At 43.2% G+C, this 25,005-nt stretch overlaps 1 protein-coding gene across 1 annotated transcript in view; it reads right to left on the bottom strand.

Moving 5' to 3' along the window:
- Positions 1-25,005, bottom strand: part of CDH2 (cadherin 2) — a 321,407-nt gene that overhangs the window by 70,548 nt on the left and 225,854 nt on the right. Inside the window, exons 4-6 of the mRNA XM_040432080.1 lie at positions 10,022-10,165; positions 7,327-7,482; positions 4,790-4,934 (exon numbers count right to left, since the gene is read on the bottom strand). Coding sequence (XP_040288014.1) covers positions 4,790-4,934; positions 7,327-7,482; positions 10,022-10,165 — 445 coding nt within the window. The remainder of the gene's footprint in view (positions 1-4,789; positions 4,935-7,326; positions 7,483-10,021; positions 10,166-25,005) is intronic.

Genomic DNA, 25,005 nt, shown 5'->3' with positions numbered 1-25,005 from the left:
GCGATGGGGTCCAATGTGGCACCCACCTATGCAAACATTTACATGACACATCTGGAGGAGTCCTACGTTTATGGGTGCCCGCCACTTCAGCAATGTGGGCACTACATAGATGATATTTTTCCGGTATGGGTGGGCGCCATAGGGGACCTCATGGCCTTCCACTCCTTTTTAAATGAGATTGATTCAAGTGTTAAGTTCACTTTGATGCATTCTCAGGATAAACTGCAGTTTCTTGATACCGAGGTCTCGATCCAAGGACATACATTGTCCACGGACCTTTATGTGAAGCCCATGGACAAAAACACCCTTGTAAGCTTTGAAAGTCATCACCCTCGGCCGATGATTAAGTCCCTCCCCCTTAGCCAGATGTTACGAGTGGCTAGGATAGTTGGCGAGGGCCCAGTTAGGGATCACAGACTATCAGAGATGGCCATGAAGTTTCAGGCTAGAGGCTACCCTAAGAAGCTTATCTCTGATAGTATTAACAAAACTGAGGTGAGAATGAAGGATGGTGACCCCAGGAGGTCCAAGAGTCAAACACCAAGAATCCCCTTGGTTACAGATTACTGCATCAGCAGTCCTCAGGTCTCATCCATTGTCAGAAAACACTGGCCGATTTTGACCAGTGGGTTTGATAATATAGAGGAATTCAAAGCCCCACCCTTTGTGCTCCTTCCGTAGGAGTCGCAATTTAGGTGACAAACTAGTCAGGTCAGATGTTGGGTCTACCAGGGTCGACTGCAGCACGTATTTCGGCTCCAGACGGAGGGGCTGTTATCCGTGCTGCAGCTGTGTGAATTGCCCCTATATGCTCAGGGGTGATTCCTTTGTAAATCCAGCCTCTGGTAAGACGATCCGTATTAAGCAGTATCTTACGTGTGACTCTACATACGCTATCTATTTGTTATCATGCCCATGTAACCTGTGGTATGTTGGTGAAACAACTTGGGACATCAAAACACGGCTAAACCAACCTAGATACACTATAGGAAACAGAGGCTGAATTTACCCGTGCCCAAACACTTTAAAGAAGCAGGGCATTGTGAACGCGATTTGAAATTCAGAATACTTGAGCAAGTGCCCCTATCCAGAAGGGGTGGTGACAGGACTATACGTCTGAAAAGAAGGGAGCTCTACTGAATTTTTGAGTTACAAACTCTCAAACCCAGAGGGCTCAATGTTGACTTTAGGGTTGTTTGAGAATCTCTCTCTCGTTTGTGTTTGTTTTTCATCTGCCCTCGTACTTATTTGTGTATGTCCTCTCCTTTGATGTTCTCTTTCCCTTGTTTTTGTCTTGGGGGGTTCTGCTGAAACTCTGCTCGCCTCTCTCTTTGGGTGTTTTACATGTGCAAGTTTTGTATCCAAACCAATAATTAATAGTTTTTTTAATATATTTTTTATATATTCTCTCTATAGATGAACATGAAAATGTATTCTATGGATTATCTCCGTTGAAGCTGGAAGATAGCAGGACCATACCGGCGATCAATGACATTTGATAATGCTTTTAATTTTTTTTTGATATATGTATTCTGATATTTGGCGACACAGGCGAGATGGGCTCGGCACCATGCATGTTCCCTCGACGGCGGGACCTTTGACAGAACATGGATGGCCAGTGTCTGCAGGCCTAACATGTATGCACAACGGTCTGTTAGAATTGACATAGGCTGTATGTGTATGGATGGTTCTCCTATGATGGGGACCGGGGCACAGAGTCACTTTACGGTGTCGGCTGGGCCTGCCGGTCCCACTCAGATGTGCCGCCCCTGATCGGGTACCCCTCGGTGGAGGCGTTGCCCAAATGGAGAGTAACTGTGATGATTCATGAAGGACGGACCCGTTGAGAGAATATTATGATTAAACATGGGGACTAGGTGAATAAGGGTGACAGTGGCGATTTGCCATTAGCCCGATTACACCGTTGGATTCCCCTTTGAGTGTTAGTAACCGAGAAATGATCAGGATATCTGGTCCTCCAGTATGAATGAAAGTCAGGTGACCCGTCACATGATTCTTGCGTATGTCAGCCTAGGTGTGGGAATGAGCATGCTCAGTTTGTGTTTGGTGCTGGGTTGCCATCTTGAGTGTGGATCGTCAACAGTTGCATGCGATGGTCAGTGTCTGAGATCCGCTGTGTCATTTCTGTGTGTGTCGGACTATGCCCGCCCAGTTGTGGGAGCGAGCATGCTCAGTCTATGCCTGGTGTCGAGTCGCCATCTTGAATGTGGGCTGTCATGAATTATATGCGACAGCTAGTCTCGCGTGCGCATTGTTTAGTTCCGGACGCCGATTGAGTCCTGCCGTCTCCAGCGACATGTGAGAAGTCCTTATTAAATGAATTATTTTTTAATTAACACGATTATGCACACCTGAAATGGAATATCAATTTATGACACACTGTATTTGGATGAATTGATCATTAATTATTTTGGCACATAGCACTTTATGGTTACATGATTCTTTTAACCACAGTATAATCATGTACATTTCAGATTCACAGTTTTATTAATGTTTTTTGCAACAATTGATGTATTATTATGTAATCACCGCTGTTAAGTATGTACACTACGTGCAGAATTATTAGGCAAATGAGTATTTTGACCACATCATCCTCTTTATGCATGTTGTCTTACTCCAAGCTGTATAGGCTCGAAAGCCTACTACCAATTAAGCATATTAGGTGATGTGCATCTCTGTAATGAGAAGGGGTGTGGTCTAATGACATAAACACCCTATATTAGGTGTGCATAATTATTAGGCAACTTCCTTTCCTTTGGCAAAATGGGTCAAAAGAAGGACTTGACAGGCTCAGAAAAGTCAAAAATAGTGAGATATCTTGCAGAGGGATGCAGCACTCTTAAAATTGCAAAGCTTCTGAAGCGTGATCATCGAACAATCAAGAGTTTCATTCAAAATAGTCAACAGGGTCGCAAGAAGCGTGTGGAAAAACCAAGGCGCAAAATAACTGCCCATGAACTGAGAAAAGTCAAGCGTGCAGCTGCCAAGATGCCACTTGCCACCAGTTTGGCCATATTTCAGAGCTGCAACATCACTGGAGTGCCCAAAAGCACAAGGTGTGCAATACTCAGAGACATGGCCAAGGTAAGAAAGGCTGAAAGACGACCACCACTGAATAAGACACACAAGCTGAAACGTCAAGACTGGGCCAAGAAATATCTCAAGACTGATTTTTCTAAGGTTTTATGGACTGATGAAATGAGAGTGAGTCTTGATGGGCCAGATGGATGGGCCCGTGGCTGGATTGGTAAAGGGCAGAGAGCTCCAGTCCGACTCAGACGCCAGCAAGGTGGAGGTGGAGTACTGGTTTGGGCTGGTATCATCAAAGATGAGCTTGTGGGGCCTTTTCGGGTTGAGGATGGAGTCAAGCTCAACTCCCAGTCCTACTGCCAGTTTCTGGAAGACACCTTCTTCAAGCAGTGGTACAGGAAGAAGTCTGCATCCTTCAAGAAAAACATGATTTTCATGCAGGACAATGCTCCATCACACGCGTCCAAGTACTCCACAGCGTGGCTGGCAAGAAAGGGTATAAAAGAAGAAAATCTAATGACATGGCCTCCTTGTTCACCTGATCTGAACCCCATTGAGAACCTGTGGTCCATCATCAAATGTGAGATTTACAAGGAGGGAAAACAGTACACCTCTCTGAACAGTGTCTGGGAGGCTGTGGTTGCTGCTGCACGCAATGTTGATGGTGAACAGATCAAAACACTGACAGAATCCATGGATGGCAGGCTTTTGAGTGTCCTTGCAAAGAAAGGTGGCTATATTGGTCACTGATTTGTTTTTGTTTTGTTTTTGAATGTCAGAAATGTATATTTGTGAATGTTGAGATGTTATATTGGTTTCACTGGTAAAAATAAATAATTGAAATGGGTATATATTTGTTTTTTGTTAAGTTGCCTAATAATTATGCACAGTAATAGTCACCTGCACACACAGATATCCCCCTAAAATAGCTAAAACTAAAAACAAACTAAAAACTACTTCCAAAAATATTCAGCTTTGATATTAATGAGTTTTTTGGGTTCATTGAGAACATGGTTGTTGTTCAATAATAAAATTAATCCTCAAAAATACAACTTGCCTAATAATTCTGAACTCCCTGTATGCTATATAAGCAGTTGATTTTGCACTTTGTATTATTGCTTGACAAAGGCTCCATAGAGTGAGCTGAAACGCTGCTGTCTACACATGGGTGAATAAAATACCCTTTTCTTCACGGATATCTGTGTGCTGCCTTGGATTTTTCTCACATATATCGATTGGATCAAGTCCGTGATCCCTTTCAAGGACTTTGCACCACTTTTTGATTGTGTGCTGCTCGTCAATTTTTTCCACACATATCTCCTATCTATCTATCTATCTATCTAAATATGTTGAAGATTTCAACAAATTTGCCAAAAAAAGAGCATAGCATGTAGAACTTTTTTCAAGTAAAATAACAGACACCATGCTGGAAACTGACGGACCCCATTAAAGTCAATAGGGACCTTTGGACGGTGTTGGTGTCTGTCACGGACCGTCTTCTGCTCCTACGATGGAACGCAAAAATGGGAATGTGAACATAGATAGAAACCCAGCCTTAATCTGTCACCGATCAAAACATAACAATTTACTTTTTTTATTTTATTGTTATTTTGCAGAAGGAACTTGACTTTCACCCGACATAAAAGGCTGGAGGTGGACATTTTACAAATAAAGAAGCGAACCACAAAAAAAGGAAAGTAAAAGTGAAATGACATATACTGGTAGATTTTATTTTTACCTGGCTTTGACCCTTCTGAAATGCTCCCATTCCAAATCTGGTGCAGAAATTCCGGTCTGTTGTCGTTCATATCTATTACATTGATCACTATGTCGATGGGATTTTCCACCTGGTTTCCATTTACATCTACTGCGTGTGCCCTCAGCTGCAAAAACAATTTTATATGGCAGTTCTTGGTAGAAATATGATGCAGAAGATTACACTGCGCGTTTGGTTGTCCCAGTGATACACTGCTATGTCCTGTCCCAGATGAGTTATTTAGAAATATCAGTGAATCTGCTGTCAATTCAAGCACAGTAACTACAGAACTGGATAATAGATGCTCCCAACAAATCTTCTCTTTTAAGCTACATTCTACTTCATTGTCATTTTGTGCTCGGTATGATCACTACATGAGCGAATTTTATGATAAGGAAAACAACGCGCTGAAACAAGAGGGTGATATGAGAAATGGAAAGGGAATGCAGAGCCATGTATGCAATATATAATACACGGTGCCTGGAGACTGACAGCTCTCGCAGATAGGAAGGAACCATGGTTGATGTCACAGCTTCATTCTTCACACTTGGTGCTCCAGAATATAATCAATAGTAGATCCAGTGTCAATTTAAAGTAAATGACATATGATTGGAAGCAATGGAAGAAAGTGGATAATGTGAACTCTGTATTAACGCAGGCTTTTGGACACTAGCAAATTCCTTTTTCAAGGGCTTGGTTAAATTGCAATTGTTTTCTAGGGGATCAAGTTCTGGGAAAACACAATTGCCTGGCGGCTGAATTTTGCCACTTTTTATAATTTTACAATTTTTGTGATGTTTTCTGATAAAATAACACATTGATACATGGTATTTGTGAGAAACTGTGAATGCCTTCTGTCTGGATTATCTGTCTGCCTTGCATGGTTTCTATATCGGGTACTGATGAGGAATGAAGGTGGCCATAAACCTTCAATAGCTGCTGGTCAAATGACCATTTCTCTCAATGCCACCGTACACATACATGCTTTGTCTGGCTATGCAATTTCAATGGAGAGATGGGAAACTCCTGTGAGAACAAAGGATTGGCGTTTTGTAATTCAAAATGCTCGATTCCTTCTTTCCCACAACATCAACTATTGGGGGAGGACAGCCAACAAGCTCCAATAAACAAAAAATACTTAACCAGACCCACCGAAATTGGCAGGTTCAGCTGACTTTGCTGTTAGGTGTATCGAAGTTGGCTTAAAGGGAAATTCTGGTTATATCAAGTTATCTGCTATCTACAAGACAGAGGATACCTATTAGATCAGTAGGTGGTCCCCCACAAAGCATGAGAACTTGGGCCCATAGCCTGCGTGGCCTCCTGAAATGAATGCGCCGTGTTGCTCTATTCATTCTCTGTGGCACTGCTGGAGTACAGTGCTCTGTTATTTCTAGCATTTCCATAGAAAATGAACAGAGAAGCATGATGCATGCTCCACTAGGCAATTCATTATTTTTTTTTATTTTTGGGGGGGGGGGGGGGCATTCTCATGGTTGATGGGACCCTTCCTCACCAATAGCTATCCTGTATGCTATGGAGAAGGGAGGATAACTTGGCATGACCAGAATAATTTGCATTGCTGCACCCACTACTTTTCGGAATTTGTATTGGACCTGATGACATGTAAACATTCTCCAATTTAAGGCTTCACATTTGTGGCCTGTGGTAACATTCATCTATACCAGACCTAAAGAGCTCCGGCAGGCTGTTCTCTGCAGGAACAGCCTGCTAGAGCTCTCTGCATCCAGCACAACGGATGAATGTTACCGCAATTCCCACCAGCCCTATTGACTATAATGGGAATTGGACGCAACCCGGCAAATATGCCGGCATCCGGCTGGACAAAAACCTCTGTCAGTGGGGCCAGCAGGCATTGCGATAACATCTCGCTATGCCGGATGCAGAGAGCTCCAGCAGGATGTTCTCTGCCGGGCCTTAGAATTCTGAGCTCTACTTACGTGTTCTTAAAAGGGAAATAAGGCCTAAATCATTTTTCCGACGTCATATACATTTGAACTCTTTCTTGGCTCCAGACACTTAACTCAAACGTTATATCGAAGATTTCCACTGACCGATCATACTGTAATTGTCTGTCATGTTTATATGACACGTAAAACAAATGATTTAGAATTGTCTTTCCCCTTTAAATAATTAATGGTGGCAGCGGGGGGATAGCTAGGGCACAATTACAGAAAATAGGCGCTTCAATCCAATTCTTGCATTAGTTTTACCTTTTAAGGTTTGCTATAATAACGCATCTATTTTTGGATGGCACATCTTTATGAGTGTCTCATCATGTCTTTTTATTTGACTGTGATATATCTGTATGTCAGAACTCAAAAATCCAAACCAGCAAGCGTGCACTGTAAAGATTGATCTCTAGCTAATGAAGGGACGATGAGAGGGTTGTGAGTAAACGAGGCTTTCATATTCTAATTGTAAATGCAAACCTAGGTACTTTATCGAGTACAAAACTTCAATAATACTGCAGCCGACACATTGAGAGAGATTCTTACATGGAAAATGGCAATCTGTTCCCGATCCAAAGGCTTCGTAACAGACAGCTGTCCAGAAACGGGATGGATAATGAACACGCCAATGGGTGGTTGGTCAGCTCCTGGACCTGTCACACTGTATCGCAGGGAAAGGTTTTTATCACGATCGGACCTGATCTATGGATCAAAGAGGTAAATTGGTGAGAATACACAGACAGAAGAACAGAAAAGACAAAAAATAAAGAACAATTCCCATTTTTGGAATTGACAGTGCATCATGTAGATCATGGTTTGTGATACTTCTTCACTTCAGTTGGCGGAAGGGAGCTGCTATTACAAAAGGAGGCATTTAAAAAAAAATTGTTTCCATTGCTGTACAATGTTCATTGACAAAGAAGTTGGACTTTACAACACTGTATTGTATCCCCAAATCACCTTCCTAGCCAATCAGCATGCCCGTTTCACAAGTAGCACGTGTGCAATGGCTGAAAGAACAGCCAATCACCAATATTTTTGGGATCTCCTGCAGCCAAACCACTGCACTCTGATTGTGTGAACAGTGGTTCTACTGTACCAGCGAGGGGTAAAGTGGGAAAAGGTGACGGTCCCTTACTTACCTTAGTGCAATGCATAATCAGCCCCTAAAAAGAATCTGGGCTTTACAGTAATGTATTGTATCGCCAAATCACCTTTCCCCTTCACTCCCACTGCCCCGTTAAAAAAAAATCCTGTTTCCTGTGTCAAAGTGAATGTGTTGTATCCGAGATACATGGAAAATAACTATCATGTGACATTTTTGCAGCTCTTTCAGATTATTATTTGGGTTAGGCTACTTTCACACTAGCGTTCGGGTATCCTTCAAACGGAGCTCACAAGCGGCCCCGAACGCATCCATACTGCCCTAATGCATTCTGAGTGGACGCGGATCCGCTCAGAATGCATCAGTCTGGCAGCGTTCAGCCTCCGCTCAGCAAGCGGACACCTGAACACTGCTTGCAGCGTTCGGGTGTCCGCCTGGCCGTGCGGAGGCGAGCGGATCCGTCTAGACTTACAATGAAGATGACACAATATGGCTCAATCTTCAAACGGATCCGTCCCCCATTGACTTTCAATGTAAAGTCTGGACGGATCCGTTCAGGCTACTTTCAGACTTAGAATTTTTTTTAAACTATAATGCAGACGGATCCGTTCTGAACGGATACAAACGTCTGCATTATAGGAGCGGATCCGTCTGTGCAGACACCAGACGGACCCGCTCTGAACGCAAGTGTGAAAGTAGCCTTACTTTTGTGCTTTAATCTGCATTTTCTTCCTTAAAGGGCATGTGTCAGCAGATTTGTACCTATGAACCTCGCTGACCTGTTGCATGTGCACTTAGCAGCTAAAGGCATCTGTGTTGTTCCCATGTTCATATGTGCCCGCATTGCTGAGAAACATCATGTTTTAATATATGCAAATGAGCTCCGAGGAGCAACGGGGGAGTTCCCATTGCACCTAGAGGCTGTTCTTTCTCTGCAACTGCTGCGCCCTCTCCACATTGATTGACAGGACCAGGCGGTGTAAATGCGATTACTCCTGGCTCTGTCGATCAAACTGCAGAGGGAGCTGTCGTTCTAGAGAAAGCTGAGCCTTTAGGTGTAATGGCAACATGGCTCATTTGCATATATTAAAACATCATTTTTCTCAGCAATGCGGGCACATGTGAACATGGGACCAACACGGATGCCTTCGGCTGCCAAGCGCACATGTAACAGGTCAGGCAGTTTCATAGGTACAAATCTGCTGACAGATGCCCTTTAAGGAAAAATGCAGATTGAAGCTGACAGCTTCCCTTTAAAAACATTTATTCACTACAAAAACTAATAAAAAAAGAAAACCCCTGAACAGAAACCCAATGAGAGATATTCACACGTGGCAGATTTGTGGCGGACATTTCTGCCACTGAAAATCAAGCACATGGATTTTTGCAAGTCCTTTTTTTTTTCAAAATAATTTTTTTGGAGGTAAAAGTACAGCATTTCAGAAGTTCAAGTTGTCTCGCAGGGCAAGAAAAGAAACAATAAAATAAGATAAGTAACACAGAACAGCCACAGACATTTCTGCAACAAATCTGCAGTGTGTGAATTTGCACTTATGATCTCACCTTTTCAGGAAACAGACATTATTGGATAATACAGGTTTCAGGGTCAGTTTTGTAACATGGTCACCAAGACCAAAAAAAACGAGTTGAAAAGTGACAGCAGTGAGCGATCACTAGGTATAAACTGCGGTTACTGTGACGCGGATCTTCCCTACTAAAAACGGCTTGCTTTCATATTTGCCTTGCATTTCAGTTGCCTAGGAAATAAATGAATTGGGGTGGCGCATGGAGCATTTCTATGTCATGTTATTTACTGCATCTGTACGGATTTTTACTGGATCAATTAAAAAGGAATGCTGATTAGCTGGGGTTAATGACTGGAATGTTTCATAGCCACGTTCCTTGACCATAATTAATAGGAAACTATCATTTTTTGATTTTCTCCTTTGCCCATTATTACATCCATGACACCTCCTCCCACAAAATATCCATGGAGGGTCATTAGCTATTATTGGAACAGCTCCGGAATTGGTAGGCTCTATGCGCTCTGGGAATTTCGCTATACGCTATTAATGCACGTTGTTTTGTGGTTACTGGGGACACAAAGAAAATCAAGTTCTTCATTTTAATACTTACTCGGACTAAATCCTGAGGAAACGATCCCCTTGAGTTCTCCGGTACGTTAATTGGTGGAATAACCCAGTCTCTTTTCTGTCGTTGTAGAAAGCCATTGTGCTTATGTTGCGGAGGGAAAGTAATTTCTTTGACTTCCAAAGAACCCTGTAAAATAGAATGAAGAAACATAAGGTAATATTTAGCTCCCCCAGAAAGGGCATGATGAAAACGTAAGGGTAAAAAAATTTTATTAAAAAAAAATACATTTTTAAAGTAACTATTCATGGATTTTAAATGTACTTGAAAATCACCAGTTAACGGCTTAATCCAATTTATATTTACGCTGAAATAGATGGATCAGAGAAATAAGAGAAAGCTCCAGCTTGTTCCGTATAAGGGCCATTATTGATTTTCCGATACTGTTTGTGTGCATAGTGATTCCATTTTCCAAATAAATGATCTCGAGTTTAGTCTCTGCTCGGTGCTCTCCACACTGCTTGATGCATGCATGCAATAGAAACCTGGGCTCATAAAAGATGTTCATTGCACAATAAAACATCTGCTTATAAGGGACATGCATCATTCTGATTCTACCTCTGGAACATTAGGTGGCACCGTGCAGATAACAGTGCCGCGCTGCTCATCTACCGCACTGATGTCTGATTCGAGAACGGCCCGGGTAGTCAGCCTCCTGCAGTAGAGAGGTATTGGGCAGAGGAGCAGAGTTTGACTACTTTATATGAATAATTGCTCTCCATCATATCATATTGTCACATATATAAATTTAGGTGGAAATCCTGTATACGTGATTGGTATTATTATGTGAATACACAGAGAAACAAGCACATAGTTGTACCTTAGAAAAATGTGCAGTAGAAAAATAACACATGGACACTATATTTACTCTCGAGAACACGAGAACCACCTTCTTGGAAAGGTGACTAAAGCTTGGCTGCACTGCCAATCTGCACACCTTGAAATTTCTTTTACCCCGCACCTTTGCTTCTAGCAATGAATACCTGACAAGCTGTCATCTCATGGCGCAGGTTTAGTAACTGTTCAACGTGTTTTATTTTACACTAAGTACTAGTTATAGCTGGGGGTTTAAATCCAGAATGTTTCCTAACCTACTGTATATGCCGTAAATGGATTAAAGGAGTTGTTTTTAAACTGTTTCTTTTAAAATGCCTAAAAATGATTTTTGTAATGTACTTTACTAATCAATAATACTCTATTGAGTATTAGTAAATCCTGGGTGCCATTGTGCATCATTATTGTAGTACAGCGCTGCCATGTCAGCGCGGTACTGGAGTGCGGGTCAGGCCAGAGCACAGATCGCTGCTCCTGCTTGTGCTCCCCTCAAGCTTGGCTAAATTCTGGCACATTTAGGGGGGATTCTGATTTAGAGGCGTTCAGTCATAATCCCACAGATGGTAGCTTCGCCCCATTGGGTCCTCAGCCAAGCACATACACCAAATGTCTGAACCTGCGGTTCCTCTCGTACTGAGCAGGATTACTATTGCGACAACAGAATCAGGTCGTCTACGAATGATTTAGCACCGGGTTCCCAACGAACGTGTGATGCGCTCCGGGAGAGCGGCGGCAGGGCTTCTGACCGTGCTCCGGCCCCGAGGCGTGCGACTCTGCGCGCCGGCCCACCACCCCACAGGAGGGGGGAAGCCAGCTATCCCAGGCCAACCTGGGCTCTTCGGCACTGCGGTATCGTCACGTTTAGGGGGGATACTGACTTAGAGGCGTCCAGTCATAATCCCACAGATGGTAGCTTCGCCCCATTGGCTCCTTAGCCAAGCACATACACCAAATGTCTGTTTTTAAACTGTTTCTTTTAAAATGCCTAAAACTGATTTTTGTAATGTACTTTACTAATCAATAATACTCTATTGAGTATTATTAAATCCTGGGTGCCATTGTGCATCATTATTGTAGTACAGCGCTGCCATGTCAGCGCGGTACTGGAGTGTGGGTCAGGCCAGAGCCCAGATCGCTGCTCCTGCTTGTGCTCCCCTCAAGCTTGGCTAAATTATGGCACAGCACATTAGTAGCCTGTGCCCTGTACCAATGCCAGGATTTAGCTTAGCGGATCGGGTTCCTGCCTGAGCCCACTCCGCTCAGCTCAAGGCGCTCTAGAGCACAACGGTATGGGAGTGGCTGTTGTGTACGCTTTGTGTATACCGGTTGTATTTGATGTGTAATAATAGAAGAACGACACCATGCATAACAGAAATGTCAAGAGAGCCGTTGATACATATTATATGGTGGTTTGCTGTATAGTATCGCAAGCGATATATCAAACTTTCCTGCATCTTATTAAAAAAATGGGCAGCATACTGCATTTCATTGTTTTATGATTTACTTCACTGTTTGAGTTTTGGAAAGGTTCAAGATGAACAAATATATAAAGCACTAAAAACATTAAAGGGTGTCTTCCAATGTACAATAATGACGACCTATACTCAGAATAGGTCATCAATATCTGATCAGTGGCGGTCTCTCTAATCAGAGAGCCGCAGCCTCTTCAAACAGCTGATTGGTGAGTGGATCCCCATCGATCAGAAAACTTCTTTAAAAACTAAATTACTTGCATCCACTGTGTCCTATACTTTCTTCTCATAGCTTCCAAGATAAGTAGCCACTTAGTCACCGATTTGTTAATCAGTGTTTTTTTTTTTTTAAATCCCACCGACTAAGGCAGTTGGTCAAAACCACGTCACTGAGATTTGTGCTATAAACTAATAGCCTGAGTCACTGTGTTATCTCATCTGTGAAACTGCATCATTTTGTACAGTTCCTGAGGCTGCGTCCAAGGAAGTTCAATTAAATATAACCTGATAAAATAAGGCAAGGCGAGCTAGATTGATGCGATACAGCATGCGATAGCTATGAGCCCGTCTGTACACCTTGTCCCTGATCCCTATAGGTGAGAGTACGCCTTCACTGGTGTTTTGAGCGGCTCATGAAAAAAGTGCTTGAGGGACGCTCTCAGGAGCAGAAGAAAACATAGATCTTGATGAGAGTGTCATGCTAAGAGGCAGAGGTGAGGGAGAGGAGGTTAGATTGATGTGCGGAGGCCACAGTAAAGGGATCGATATTGTGACTATCCAGGGAATAGCTAGGTAACTTGTATGAGGATGGGGGGAGTGCTAGTGAGAAGACAAAACCAGAGTTCAGAGTGCGAGCTGAAATACACCTCTATGGGCTGTTTTTCTTGGGTTTTCGTAACTTAATGATCACAAAAAACAACAATTTCCATAGTAATTAACTGAAGATACATCTCTCCCGTTAACTGAAAACAAGACAAATAAAGAAAAATTGTCTTCATATAAGAATGTACAGTAGTTGTGAAGACTGACACATTGAAAGCACAAGCATGGAATAAGCTCCCATGCTAGTTATGGCTGAGGCTAAGGCTACAAAACACTCGCGTTTTGTGCGGATCCGTTCAGATAATATAACCGTCTGCATCCGTTCAGAACAGATCCGTTTGTATTATCTTTAACATAGCCAAAGCAGATCCGTCTTGAACACCATTGAAAGTCAATGGAGGACGGATCCGTTTTCTATTGTTGCCAGATTGTGTCATCGAAAACGGATCCATCCCCATTGACTTAAATTGTGTGTCAGAACGGATCCGTTTGGCTCAGTTTCGTCAGACAGACTCCAAAACGCTGCAAGCAGCCGGCAAGCGTCCTTCCCTCACTGCGCCTTTGCCGAATACTGAACGGGATGGCACAGGCACAAGATTTCCCCGGCAGACATGGCCGGCAGGAGGAGACCAACGCTGGCCTGGCCCTGTCAATCAAGAGTAGAAGAGCGTGACATGAGGTGGGAGAGCGGAGCCTCTAGGATTAGAGGCTAATTTGCATATAATAAAAGTTAGAATTGCACAAAAACGGGGGTACACTGAAAGAATAGCATAGTTAAATTCAGGGGACATTTGCACATGTATAATGTCAGCCTGTTTAATAGTGAAAAGTGTGGTGACAGAAACCCTTTAAAGGATCTGTTGATCCCATTGAAATCGTGGCCTTGGCAAACATTCATCTAATGTGTTTGACCACCTTTAGGCTTAAAAAATAAAACACATCTCCCTCAGTTTCAACTTTTCAAACACTAGTTGCTTGAGGAAGGCTAAAAAAACTCAACTGTAGCAAAGTTTACCTAAAAGGGGTGAAAAAATCCTCCCGACACCAAATAGCGGTCAGATAAATTCACTGGAACAACTGAACATCATTTATGACTATATTAATGATAATTCCAATGATCAATATGTACAAAAAAAATAATAATTACACCAGCACCTCCTGGAGGTGCTGGTCTAATTTTATTTTATTTTCTAAATTTTTTTTTTTTGCAATGTACAAATAATGCATCAATTTGGACCTTTTACTCCTGTCGGTCTTCCCAAGGCTATTAAATAGAGCATACTATAGCTGGATCCCACACTGCCTTGAATGTTGTAGGCTTAAGCCCAGGAGACATCTGTAGAAGCCATTTTGTCCTTGGTAGATTGGCCACACACAATTTTGACCAAAAATGTGCGCAGAGAGCTTCACATTTTCACATATAGTAAGTACAGCAGTAATGCAATTCAGAGTAATCCCTGTTTTCAGTGTCTGCGCACATGGTGGCGGGGTGCTGCCACATATACTGTTTGTATGCTTTTAAACGGTCAATATCGGCCATGACTTCATCTTGGGTAAGGACTTTCCATCCAATGACTACTCTAACTGTGAAGAACCTTTTCCTATATTTGTTTCACCTTGTCATATGTAAAGTTCTTGGAATATATAAACCATGTAGCGGTATGTTGTATTGAACTTGTATGTGTTTATACATGCTAATAAGATCACTTTGTTGTAGTCTGTTCACCCACTTTAAAGGAAATGTGTCACCAACATGATTATGGGGGCGGCCATCTTGCCTGAGCCGTTCTTTACAGCATTTAGAAAGCATTTCAAGAATTGCTTTACAGCAGCTACATGGGCCACAGACACAATGGTCAGGAGAGGACCTCATTGACTTCTATGGTAGCGTTTTCCCGGCATTCTCTGTGACTAGTGCAGAGCTTTGACAATCACCTCTTGTGCATAGAGGATCCTGTGTTATCTATACACAGAGGTGATATATTGAGACTGTAATGATAGGCAGATAACTGCAGTAAAGTGATCTGTACAGACCAAGAAGTGGCGCCTTAGTGGCCAGTGCCAAAACGGCAGAGTTTTATGTTTTTTTTGTTTAAATACACATATTGACATGAAAAATTAAAAGTTTAAATCCTAACATCAGCAAAATTCATTAAAAATATGTAGAACATAAATAGTGAGTTGAACAATAGGTTATTTTCTGATGACACATTCCCTTTAAAGTGAATCTGTCCACTGCAACGGCAATCACTGAGAATGGTACTGTTCACAGAACATGGTCATGGTAATCATTACAGTGTACTAATAATTCATATACCAGCCTCTCTTCTTCTTCCTATAGGCTATGCTATACATCTGCATCTCAAATGGTTTTTAGCAGGCTTATTAATTCAACGCCCAGCTCTCTTTTCATATCCCGCAACGATTTCCAATACTGGAGATTTACACCAGATAGCAATACTGGACTCTCGGACACATAATGATATCCACAGGTTATAATAACTTTATGATTAAAAACACTTTGTAATATTTGTGTGCACGCAATGGATGTGCTTCTCTAGAATTGAGAAATACATATCTGACTTCATCAGCAATGCATTCTGTTAGCAGGCGCACACATTGCTGCCTCAGCCAACCTAGGAGTCTCAGAATCTCCGACCTCACCTAAATCGAACCTGCCATCTCAATGACTGGTATACAATATGATACATCTACAAGTAAGGCTACTTTCACACTGGCATTTTGGATTTCCGTCTCTGAGATCCGTTCAGGGCTCTCACAAGCGGTCCAAAACGGATCAGTTTTGCTCTAACGCATTCTGAATGGAAAAGGATCCGCTCAGAATGCATCAGTTTGCCTCCGATCATTCTGCATTCCGCTCTAAAGATGGACACCAGGACTCCACTTGACGAAACTGAACCAAACGGATCCGTCGTGTCATGCAATGTAAGTCAATGGGGACAGATCCGTTTTCTCTGACACAATCTGGCACAATAGAAAACGGATCCGTCTCCCATTGACTTTCAATGGAGTTCATGACGGAGCTGTCTTGGCTATGTTACAGATAATACAAACGGATCCGTTCATGATGGATGCATGCGGTTGTATTATTGTAACGGATCCGTTTTTGCAGATCCATGATGGATTCGCCCAAAACGGGAGTGTGAAAGTAGCCTTACCTACCACTGAGTTGGGACCAAGACAGCAGTGCTTAGGGTTGTATTGCAGGATGTTGGCTAACAACATGGTGCTTGGGCTGGACACCCTCAGATCCTCAGTAATGACAGAACAATATAACATAGTTGGGTGTCTATTGTATATAAGCACCTCCCAATGCCAAACAGTTGATTTACCTATTTTTATGCCAATAACACAATGTCCCAAAATGGAATTCAAAAGTAAGGGGTTGTCCGTGTTTTTGCTATAGATCACCTTTCCTCAGGATAGGTCATCATTTCTGATCATGGAGGTCCGTCTCCTGGCAGCCACAAATCAGCTCTTTAAAGAGGCCGCGGTGTGAGTGTTACGGTCTCTTCCTAGGCCATGTGATGTCACATTCATCGGTCACATGGCCTAGGCATAGTTCAGTCTTATTCAAGTGATTGGGCCTGGGGTGAACTATCAAGCACAGCTGCTATAAAAGTTACAGCGCTGTGCTTGGTAAGCTTTGAGGAGGCCGCAGTGTGGCCTCTACAAACAGCTAATCGCGGGGGTGCCAGGAGTTGGACCTTCACCGATCAGATATTGATGACCTATCTTGAGGATAGACCATCAATATCAAAATCCCGGACAAACCTTTTAAAGAAGGGAAAGATACAAAAATACATTTTTAGTACAGATCTGCCTGTGCATGTCTATATGGTCCTATCAATACATTACAACTAAGACCAAGCTTGGAAGGGGGCATTCGGGAATAATGCATATACTGGAAAAATATGGTTTCAGGCATCTCCCCATAGTATTAGGATTGCTCCAGCGTGGAGGTAGTTTTCAAATGTACTGTCATGTGAAACGAAAAGCAATTCTGCAAACATAAGACAAAATCCCACTCAGAAAGGAAATTTCCATCTGTTTACATGATTTCCGTGAGACTGTATAAGCAGACGCCGTCCGGTGCATTCACAGCTATGTATTGTGAATGTGATAAGGCTATTGCTGTCATGTACAGATTGGCCACAGGTATGGAAATCAGCAATAGATTTCCATTTACCATGCAATGTGCCTTAACATGAGGGGGATGAAATACATCCTGTTTTCTGTTCTCTGCTTTTTCTATACCTCTGCCTGACAATCGACTCTGATTCACTGCTGTCTGCCCTGACCTTAGCCTGTTTCCCGTATTGCTCTAGTGCCGCTTTCCTTTACCTTGGACTTGTTTTTAAGGTATGTTTGAACTCTGCCTGCCATGACCTCGGCCTGTCTCCTGACTACGAATATTGCCTGACAACTCGGTGCATCACACTGGTGGGTCAGCTGCCAACTACATCGGGACTATCTCAAGAGATAACGGCCTTATGGCTCTCCTTAAGACCAGATCCCTGTATAGGGGGTTAAAGGGTAATTCCAGGGGACCACCGGGATAATGCCCTTAGAGATAGCCCAAAGTCAAACCAGTTAATAAGTCTAGTGCAGTGTTTTTCAACCACTGTGCCGCGGCACACTAGTGTGCCGTGAGATATTGTCTGGTGTGCCGTGGGGAAAAATTCCAATTTGGTCTATTTGTGAGCTGAAGCCGCATGTTACGGACTATATAGCTCCGGTGTCACTGTCCTGTTACAGTCTGACAGGAGGAGACATCGCAGTAGATCACCGATGCGCAGAAGAGCGCCGATGGATCTGATTATCGCGTCGCAGCGCAGAGGAGCGCTGAGTGATGGATCTGGAGGAGACATGAGCAGAAGAGCGCTGATTAATGGATCTGGATGGAGAAGCGCGCCTTAGGTGTGACGGACAGCGGCTATCTGGAGGAGACAAGCACAGTAAGTACTGAGTGACAGTGAGACAGGAGCAGATACAGTGATGGACAAGTTTTTGAAAAGGAAAGAACTGGACTCTGAACAAAATTCGGAGCCAGATGAGAGCCCAAGTATGAGTGGGGATCAAAAGAAAGCAAAGATGGTTAGCTCAAGCAAATTCTCTGGCACAAGGCAATATAGCGAAAGCTATATTTCATTTGGATTTACTTTCACCGGAGATGCAAAGAAACCAACTCCACTGTGCTTGGTGTGTGGTGAAAAGCTATCTAACAGTGCTATGGTCCCAAGTAAACTTAAACGCCATCTCCAAACGAAACACCCTTCGCTTCAAAACAAGAATGCGGACTATTTTGTTCGCCTGCGTGAAAACACAGAGAAACAGGCAACTTTCATGAGAAAAACCACAAAGGTAAATGAAAGAGCTCTTAAAGCTAGCTATCACGTTGCTGAACTTATAGCTAAGTCAAAAAAGTGGTGGTGTGCCTCGTGATTTTTTTCATGAAAAAAGTGTGCCTTTGCACAAAAAAGGTTGGAAAACACTGGTCTAGTGGGTCCAAATCCACTGCCTGCTACACTTAGATCTGATCTAATGTCAAGAATGTATTTTATAATGTTGTTTAAAAAAATCTAGGCTTATATATATTAAATGAACACTTCAGTCCACCAGCATTATTACTCTGAAGCCCTATCATGAAGATGACCCAATAAAATCATGCCCATGGGGGCTGTATTAAATCCTAAAATAAAAATAAATGAATGAATAAATAAGGAAATACTGTATCGGGGTGGTCGGTATTTCATGTGTCTCATTAGAATACCTCCTAATATGAAAAGATATAATTATAACAGTATGAACAATCATCTAAGGGAATGTAAAAATATAGTTCACATGCCAATGCAGGGTGTTTAAAAATAAATAATCTGCGATCCTCAAAAATTTGAGGAGGAAAGTACAAGAGGTACGTGAAGTACCTCTTGTACTTTCCTCCTCAAATTATTGAGAATCGCAGATTTTCTTTTTTTTTAACTAACATTTTAACATCAGCACAGGAATGCTCTTGTAGCATAGGGTTAATGAAGGTCCCACCACTAGAGGGCGGCGTTACTAACCTCTGCTGCTGGGACACATTCCTACATCACCACAAAGGATGGATGACTGCAGCGGGCACGATTAGTAGCAGGCAAAAGTGTGTTAGTCCTGTGCTAAATATGTCAGTAGGTGACAGGGAAAGGTCCTCTTTTTAAAATATGGTATTTTTCATTGTGATGAATAATATTACTCTATTGCTTTCATGCACATTCTGAAGCTTGGGCTGCATTAGTAAAGGGAAGGAGGTGACAAACTTGAAAAGCCTCACTTTGCTGTTTTATGACCTGATTTAGCAGAGCTATTGGTGCCGTCTATTGAGAAGCACAGGCCCGGAGTTTATCCAAAACAATTCAGTTATCCATTATTGGACATAGGAGCATAGAGTGACTAGGTAAAGGCCAACACATACTTCATTGCATTATGGGAGACTGTTTTGCGTCACATATCTTACATAATTACTACCCCAGTTGACAGATGCAAGTTCTTTGCAGACAATGAGCCAGCAGGGGGTGCTGTGAGATTTCTCAGCAGATACGTGAATGCAGCAGTGGATGAGAATACTAGCTGTAAGGGTGGGATTGCACGGCGGTCTGCAATTGCCTGCTCATCCGTGGAGGTAAGGAGTTGCACTTACATGTGGAAATTACCTCCACTGTATGGGGATGAGCAATGGCTACTGCCGTCGCCCGTCCCCATGCAGGACCACTGTTTCTGGGCAGCAGTGAGGTGTCTGCACCAAAGATCATTTCACCCGATGGACCAATTATCCGGAAAGAGTATCTGTTCCAGATAATTGGTCCGAACACCAGGCTGTGTAAACTAGGTAAGGTAATATACTTACAGTGTCAAGCTATCCAATTAGATGCATACTGGCTGAACCCACCAAGAGTGGCAACCGTATAATGCAGGGCCCTCGACTATTTCTGGATGGTGGAATCAGGATCGAGCTGTTGCATATTAACATGCCCGATACTCTTGTTCTTGGAAAGATAATCCCCTGCTAGAAGTGTCTAACAGCGGCTTATTCCCCTCTCCTCATTCAGAAAAGGCGCCAAACTGATGTGTTGGGGGATACTTATAGTCAACCCTATTTAACTTTATGCCGCGTTACCAGTAAAAGTGAGATCAAAGGTGACTAAAGGCTGTGCATGAAATACAACTGCTCACAACACCTCCTTCTAACTAATGAACTATTCATGCAACAAAAGAATAAAGGTGTACGATAGGCATTTACCATATACCTCTGCATTTTGCAATGTCTATAGATACTGTACATACTTATTATATACTATATGATATGTATCCTTTTCATCTGAATAGTAAACCGTTAGTAATCAGTGTATACCTATGAAGTCACAGTCTCTTTCCGGAAGGGCCTTCACCCTGATTGCTGAATAAATGAACAGATTTGCAGGATTTATATTATAGTCCATCACGGAATGTGCCACAATCCCGACAGAAAGCTTAAATCAGACGTTGGTATGCTAAACTGCCATGCAAGTTCCAAAGCCACATTAAATATGTACTGGTAAAGAAATGTCTCAAATATTTATGACCCTATTAAATCCCACAGAATTAATTCTGTAATTATTTTAAACCTATGTCACACAGGATGGATGCTCTGGATGACCCACTTTGCACATGGATCGTTAATCTTTAGTAGGTGTCAACAGTCCTCTCTGTTTCTACTCGTAGATTATGCGTCACAGAGTTCTCTTTTATAAGGAGTAGGTGTCTCCTCCAAAAAATCAGCTCAAAGGTGAAATATGCAATATAGAAAGAGCTATTCTTTCTTCTAAGAAAGGCAGATTCCCCTATTTGCTTGAAAAAGACTTTCTAAATCTTTAAGAAGCGCTCCCACAAAAATTGTATTCTCTGATCTGTTAGAAAGGTACATGATGTAAACTGTAGTGATGGTAGTCTTCTTACTAGTGACTGTATTTGCGAGTTATCCCCTCCCTTCAGATCCTTAGCTGTGACATGTGACCAGAACTCTGATTTCCAACTGACACAGGACAGGGAGTCAGTTACTTCTCTACTGATTCCTATGAGACTGACATTGAGGTCCCCATAGGAATACACAGAGAAACGGGCTTCCTGTCCACACATAAGATGCCGTGTTATTTGAAGTGGCAGAGTGTTGGTCACATGACACAGCTGAAGATCAGAAGGGAGGGGATAACTCACAAATACAGTCACTGGTTCTAATAGGTCAGAGAATCAACATTTTTGTGATAGTGCCTCTTTAATAAGTTTGTGAAGGAAGATAGAAAAGAGTATAAAATGCAAGAGTCAAAATAACAGTGGGAACAGCTGATCATGAGCTGCACTGGTCAGATATTGATGGCCTGTCCTTAGTAAAATTCTGGACAACCCCTTTAATCTAAGTTCTGAGTTCTGATGAAGATCGGGGTCTGATCTGTGGTCTGATAAAAAATATTTTTTTCTTATTTACCTCCTCTAAAACCTACAGTCGTGGCCAAAAGTTTCAAGAATTACATAAATATTGGAAATTGGAAAAGTTGCTGCTTAAGTTTTTATAATAGCAATTTGCATATACTCCAGAATGTTATGAAGAGTGATCAGATGAATTGCATAGTCCTTCTTTGCCATGAAAATTAACTTAAAGAGGACCTTTCACCTGTATAAACTATGTGAACCGAGTATGCTGCCATATAGAGCGGCGCCCGGGGATCTCACTGCACTTACTATTATCCCTGGGCGCCGCTCCGTTCTCCAGTCATAGGCTCCGGTACCTTTGCTCCTTAAGTTATAGTAGGTGGGTCTTCCCTTGTCCTGTGGGCGTCTCCTTCTCCTAGGCTGCAGCACTGGCCAATCGCAGCGCACAGCTCACAGCCTGGGAGGTTTTTTTCTCCCAGGCTGTGAGCTGTGCGCTGCGATTGGCCAGCGCTGCAGCCTAGGAGAAGGAGACGCCCACAGGACAAGGGAAGACCCGCCTACTATAACTTAAGGAGCAAAGGTACCGGAGCCTATAACGGGAGAATGGAGCGGCGCCCGGGGATAATAGTAAGTGCAGTGAGATCCCCGGGCGCTGCTCTATATGGCAGCATACTCAGTTTACATAGTTTATACAAGTGAAAGGTCCTCTTTAATCCCCAAAAAACCTTTCCACTGCATTTCATTGCTGTCATTAAAGGACCTGCTTAGATCATTTCAGTAATCGTCTTGTTAACTCAGGTGAGAATGTTGACGAGCCCAAGGCTGGAGATCATTATGTCAGGCTGATTGGGTTAAAATGGCAGACTTGACATGTTAAAAGGAGGGTGATGCTTGAAATCATTGTTCTTCCATTGTTAACCATGGTGACCTGCAAAGAAACGTGTGCAGCCATCATTGCGTTGCATAAAAACGGCTTCACAGGCAAGGATATTGTGGCTACTAAGATTGCACCTCAATCAACAATTTATAGGATCATCAAGAACTTCAAGGAAAAAGGTTCAATTCTTGTTAAGAAGGCTTCAGGGTGTCCAAGAAAGTCCAGCAAGCGCCAGGATTGTCTCCTAAAGAGGATTCAGCTGCGGGATCGGAGTGCCACCAGTGCAGAGCTTGCTCAGGAATGGCAGCAGGCAGGTGTGAGCGCATCTGCACGCACAGTGAGGCGAAGACTTTTGGAAGATGGCCTGGTGTCAAGAAGGGCAGCAAAGAAGCCACTTCTCTCCAAAAAAAACATCAGGGACAGATTGATCTTCTGCAGAAAGTATGGTGAATGGACTGCTGAGGACTGGGGCAAAGTCATATTCTCCGATGAAGCCTCTTTCCGATTGTTTGGGGCATCTGGAAAAAGGCTTGTCCGGAGAAGAAAAGGTGAGCGCTACCATCAGCCCTGTGTCATGCCAACAGTAAAGCATCCTGAGACAGTGCTCCAGACAAAAAAAAATGACCAGGAGCCATTGGCTCCTAAACTAAAAAATTTAGGAGCCAAATTACATTTTTTAGTCGCCAAATTTAAAATGCATATAATTTAAAAAAAAAGGACTTTGAGAAGATGAGACGCAGGTGCACTACATATAGGAGAAAACAGCACCACATGCCTCTCACATCCAGGGACATTTTCTGGGGAACAAGGTGACTAAAAATGGCGAATTGCGTGGTTTAGAGTTTTTTTTTCTGTTACGGCCTTCACCGAGCGGAAATATTTTTTAATATTTTAATAGCTCACACTTTTTGGGACGTGGCGATATGTAATATGTTCTTTATTGTTTGTAAATTTTATATGTAAAACTGGGAAGGGGGCCATTTAAACTTTTAGTATTTTGTTTTTTTTTTTTGTTTTTTTTACTTTTTATTTAACAACCATTTCTTCCCTTAGGGACTAGAACCTGGATCTTTTCATCCCTTGTGCTATTCACCCTGATAGAGCTCTATCAGGGTGAATAGGATCACACATCTCCCTGCTGCCCTGGGCTCTGTGCACACAGCAGCAGGGAGCTGAACATGGCAGCCAGGGCTTCAGTAGTGTCCTGGCTGCCATGGTAACGATCTGAGCCCCAGCAGTGTAATCTGCCACTGCCACCAATGAAGGGGATGGGGACACTGTGGCCATCATATAACAATGGGAGGGAGACGGGGATGACTTGTGGCCAGTGATAATGAAAGGGGGGGGGGGAGGCTTTGGGAGAGCGCACTGCACCACCAATGAATGTTTAAAGAGGACCTTTCATGGGTCCAAAGAATCTGAACTTATCAGCAGGCTGCATAGAGCGGCGCCCAGGGATCTAAGTGCACTTACTATTATTCCTGGGCGCCGCTCCGTTCGTCCGCTGTGGCCCCCGGTATTTTCAGCATTCAGAGGAAGGAGGAGGAGACGCCAGTGTCTCTCCGTCTCCATAACAGCAGCGCTGTCCAATCGCAGCGCAGAGCTCAGAGCCAGGGAGAAAAAACCTCCCTGGCTCTGAGTTCTGTGCTGTGATTGGACAGCGCTGCTGTCAGGGAGAAGGACAGACACTGGCGTCTCCTCCTCCTTTCTCTGAATGCTGAAAATACCGGGGGCCACAGAGGACGAACGGAGCGGCGCCCAGGAATAATAGTAAGTGCACTTAGATCCCTGGGCGCCGCTCTATGCAGCCTGCTGATAAGTTCAGATTCTTTGGACCCATGAAAGGTCCTCTTTGACTCCTTCATACAATTGTCTGCAGCGGTATCGCAGACCGGGCACCCGGCCTCAATAACAGGGCATGCGATCTGTGGCACCTGAGGGGTTAATGGCCGCGGATCGCCTGCCCTGTTATTGAGGCCGGGTGCCCGGTCTGTGATACCGCTGCAGACACTTATGTTTTACATTCATTGGCGGCGCAGTGGCGACAGCTCCTCCCCTCCTCCTCCCTGCTATATCCCCATTGGTGGTAGTGGCGGCCGCGTCACAGTGGAGAGGGAGGGACTCCTTCCTTCTCCACTGTGCCGTGTGCTAGTGAAGGGAACAGGCTGCGCAGGATCGCGGCGGGACAGTCGCAAATGGCGACAAGACTAAAAAGTCTTGTCGCCATCTGCAAATTTTAAGGCGCATTGGCGACCGTTTTGGTCGCCATCTGGAGCCCTGTGAGACCATTCATGTGTGGGGTTGCTTCTCATCCAAGGGAGTGGGCTCACTCACAATTTTGCCCAAAAACACAGCCATGAATAAAGAATGGTACCAAAACACCCTCCAACAGCAACTTCTTCCAACAATGCAACAACAGTTTGGTGAAGAACAATGCATTTTCTAGCACGATGGAGCACCGTGCCATAAGGCAAAAGTGATAACTAAGTGTCTCGGGG

This window comes from Bufo bufo, chromosome 5 (assembly GCF_905171765.1).
Source record: "Bufo bufo chromosome 5, aBufBuf1.1, whole genome shotgun sequence".
Lineage (NCBI taxonomy): Eukaryota > Metazoa > Chordata > Amphibia > Anura > Bufonidae > Bufo > Bufo bufo.
The sequence above is the reverse complement of the archived record's forward strand: the minus strand, read 5'-3'. Positions and strand labels throughout refer to the sequence as shown.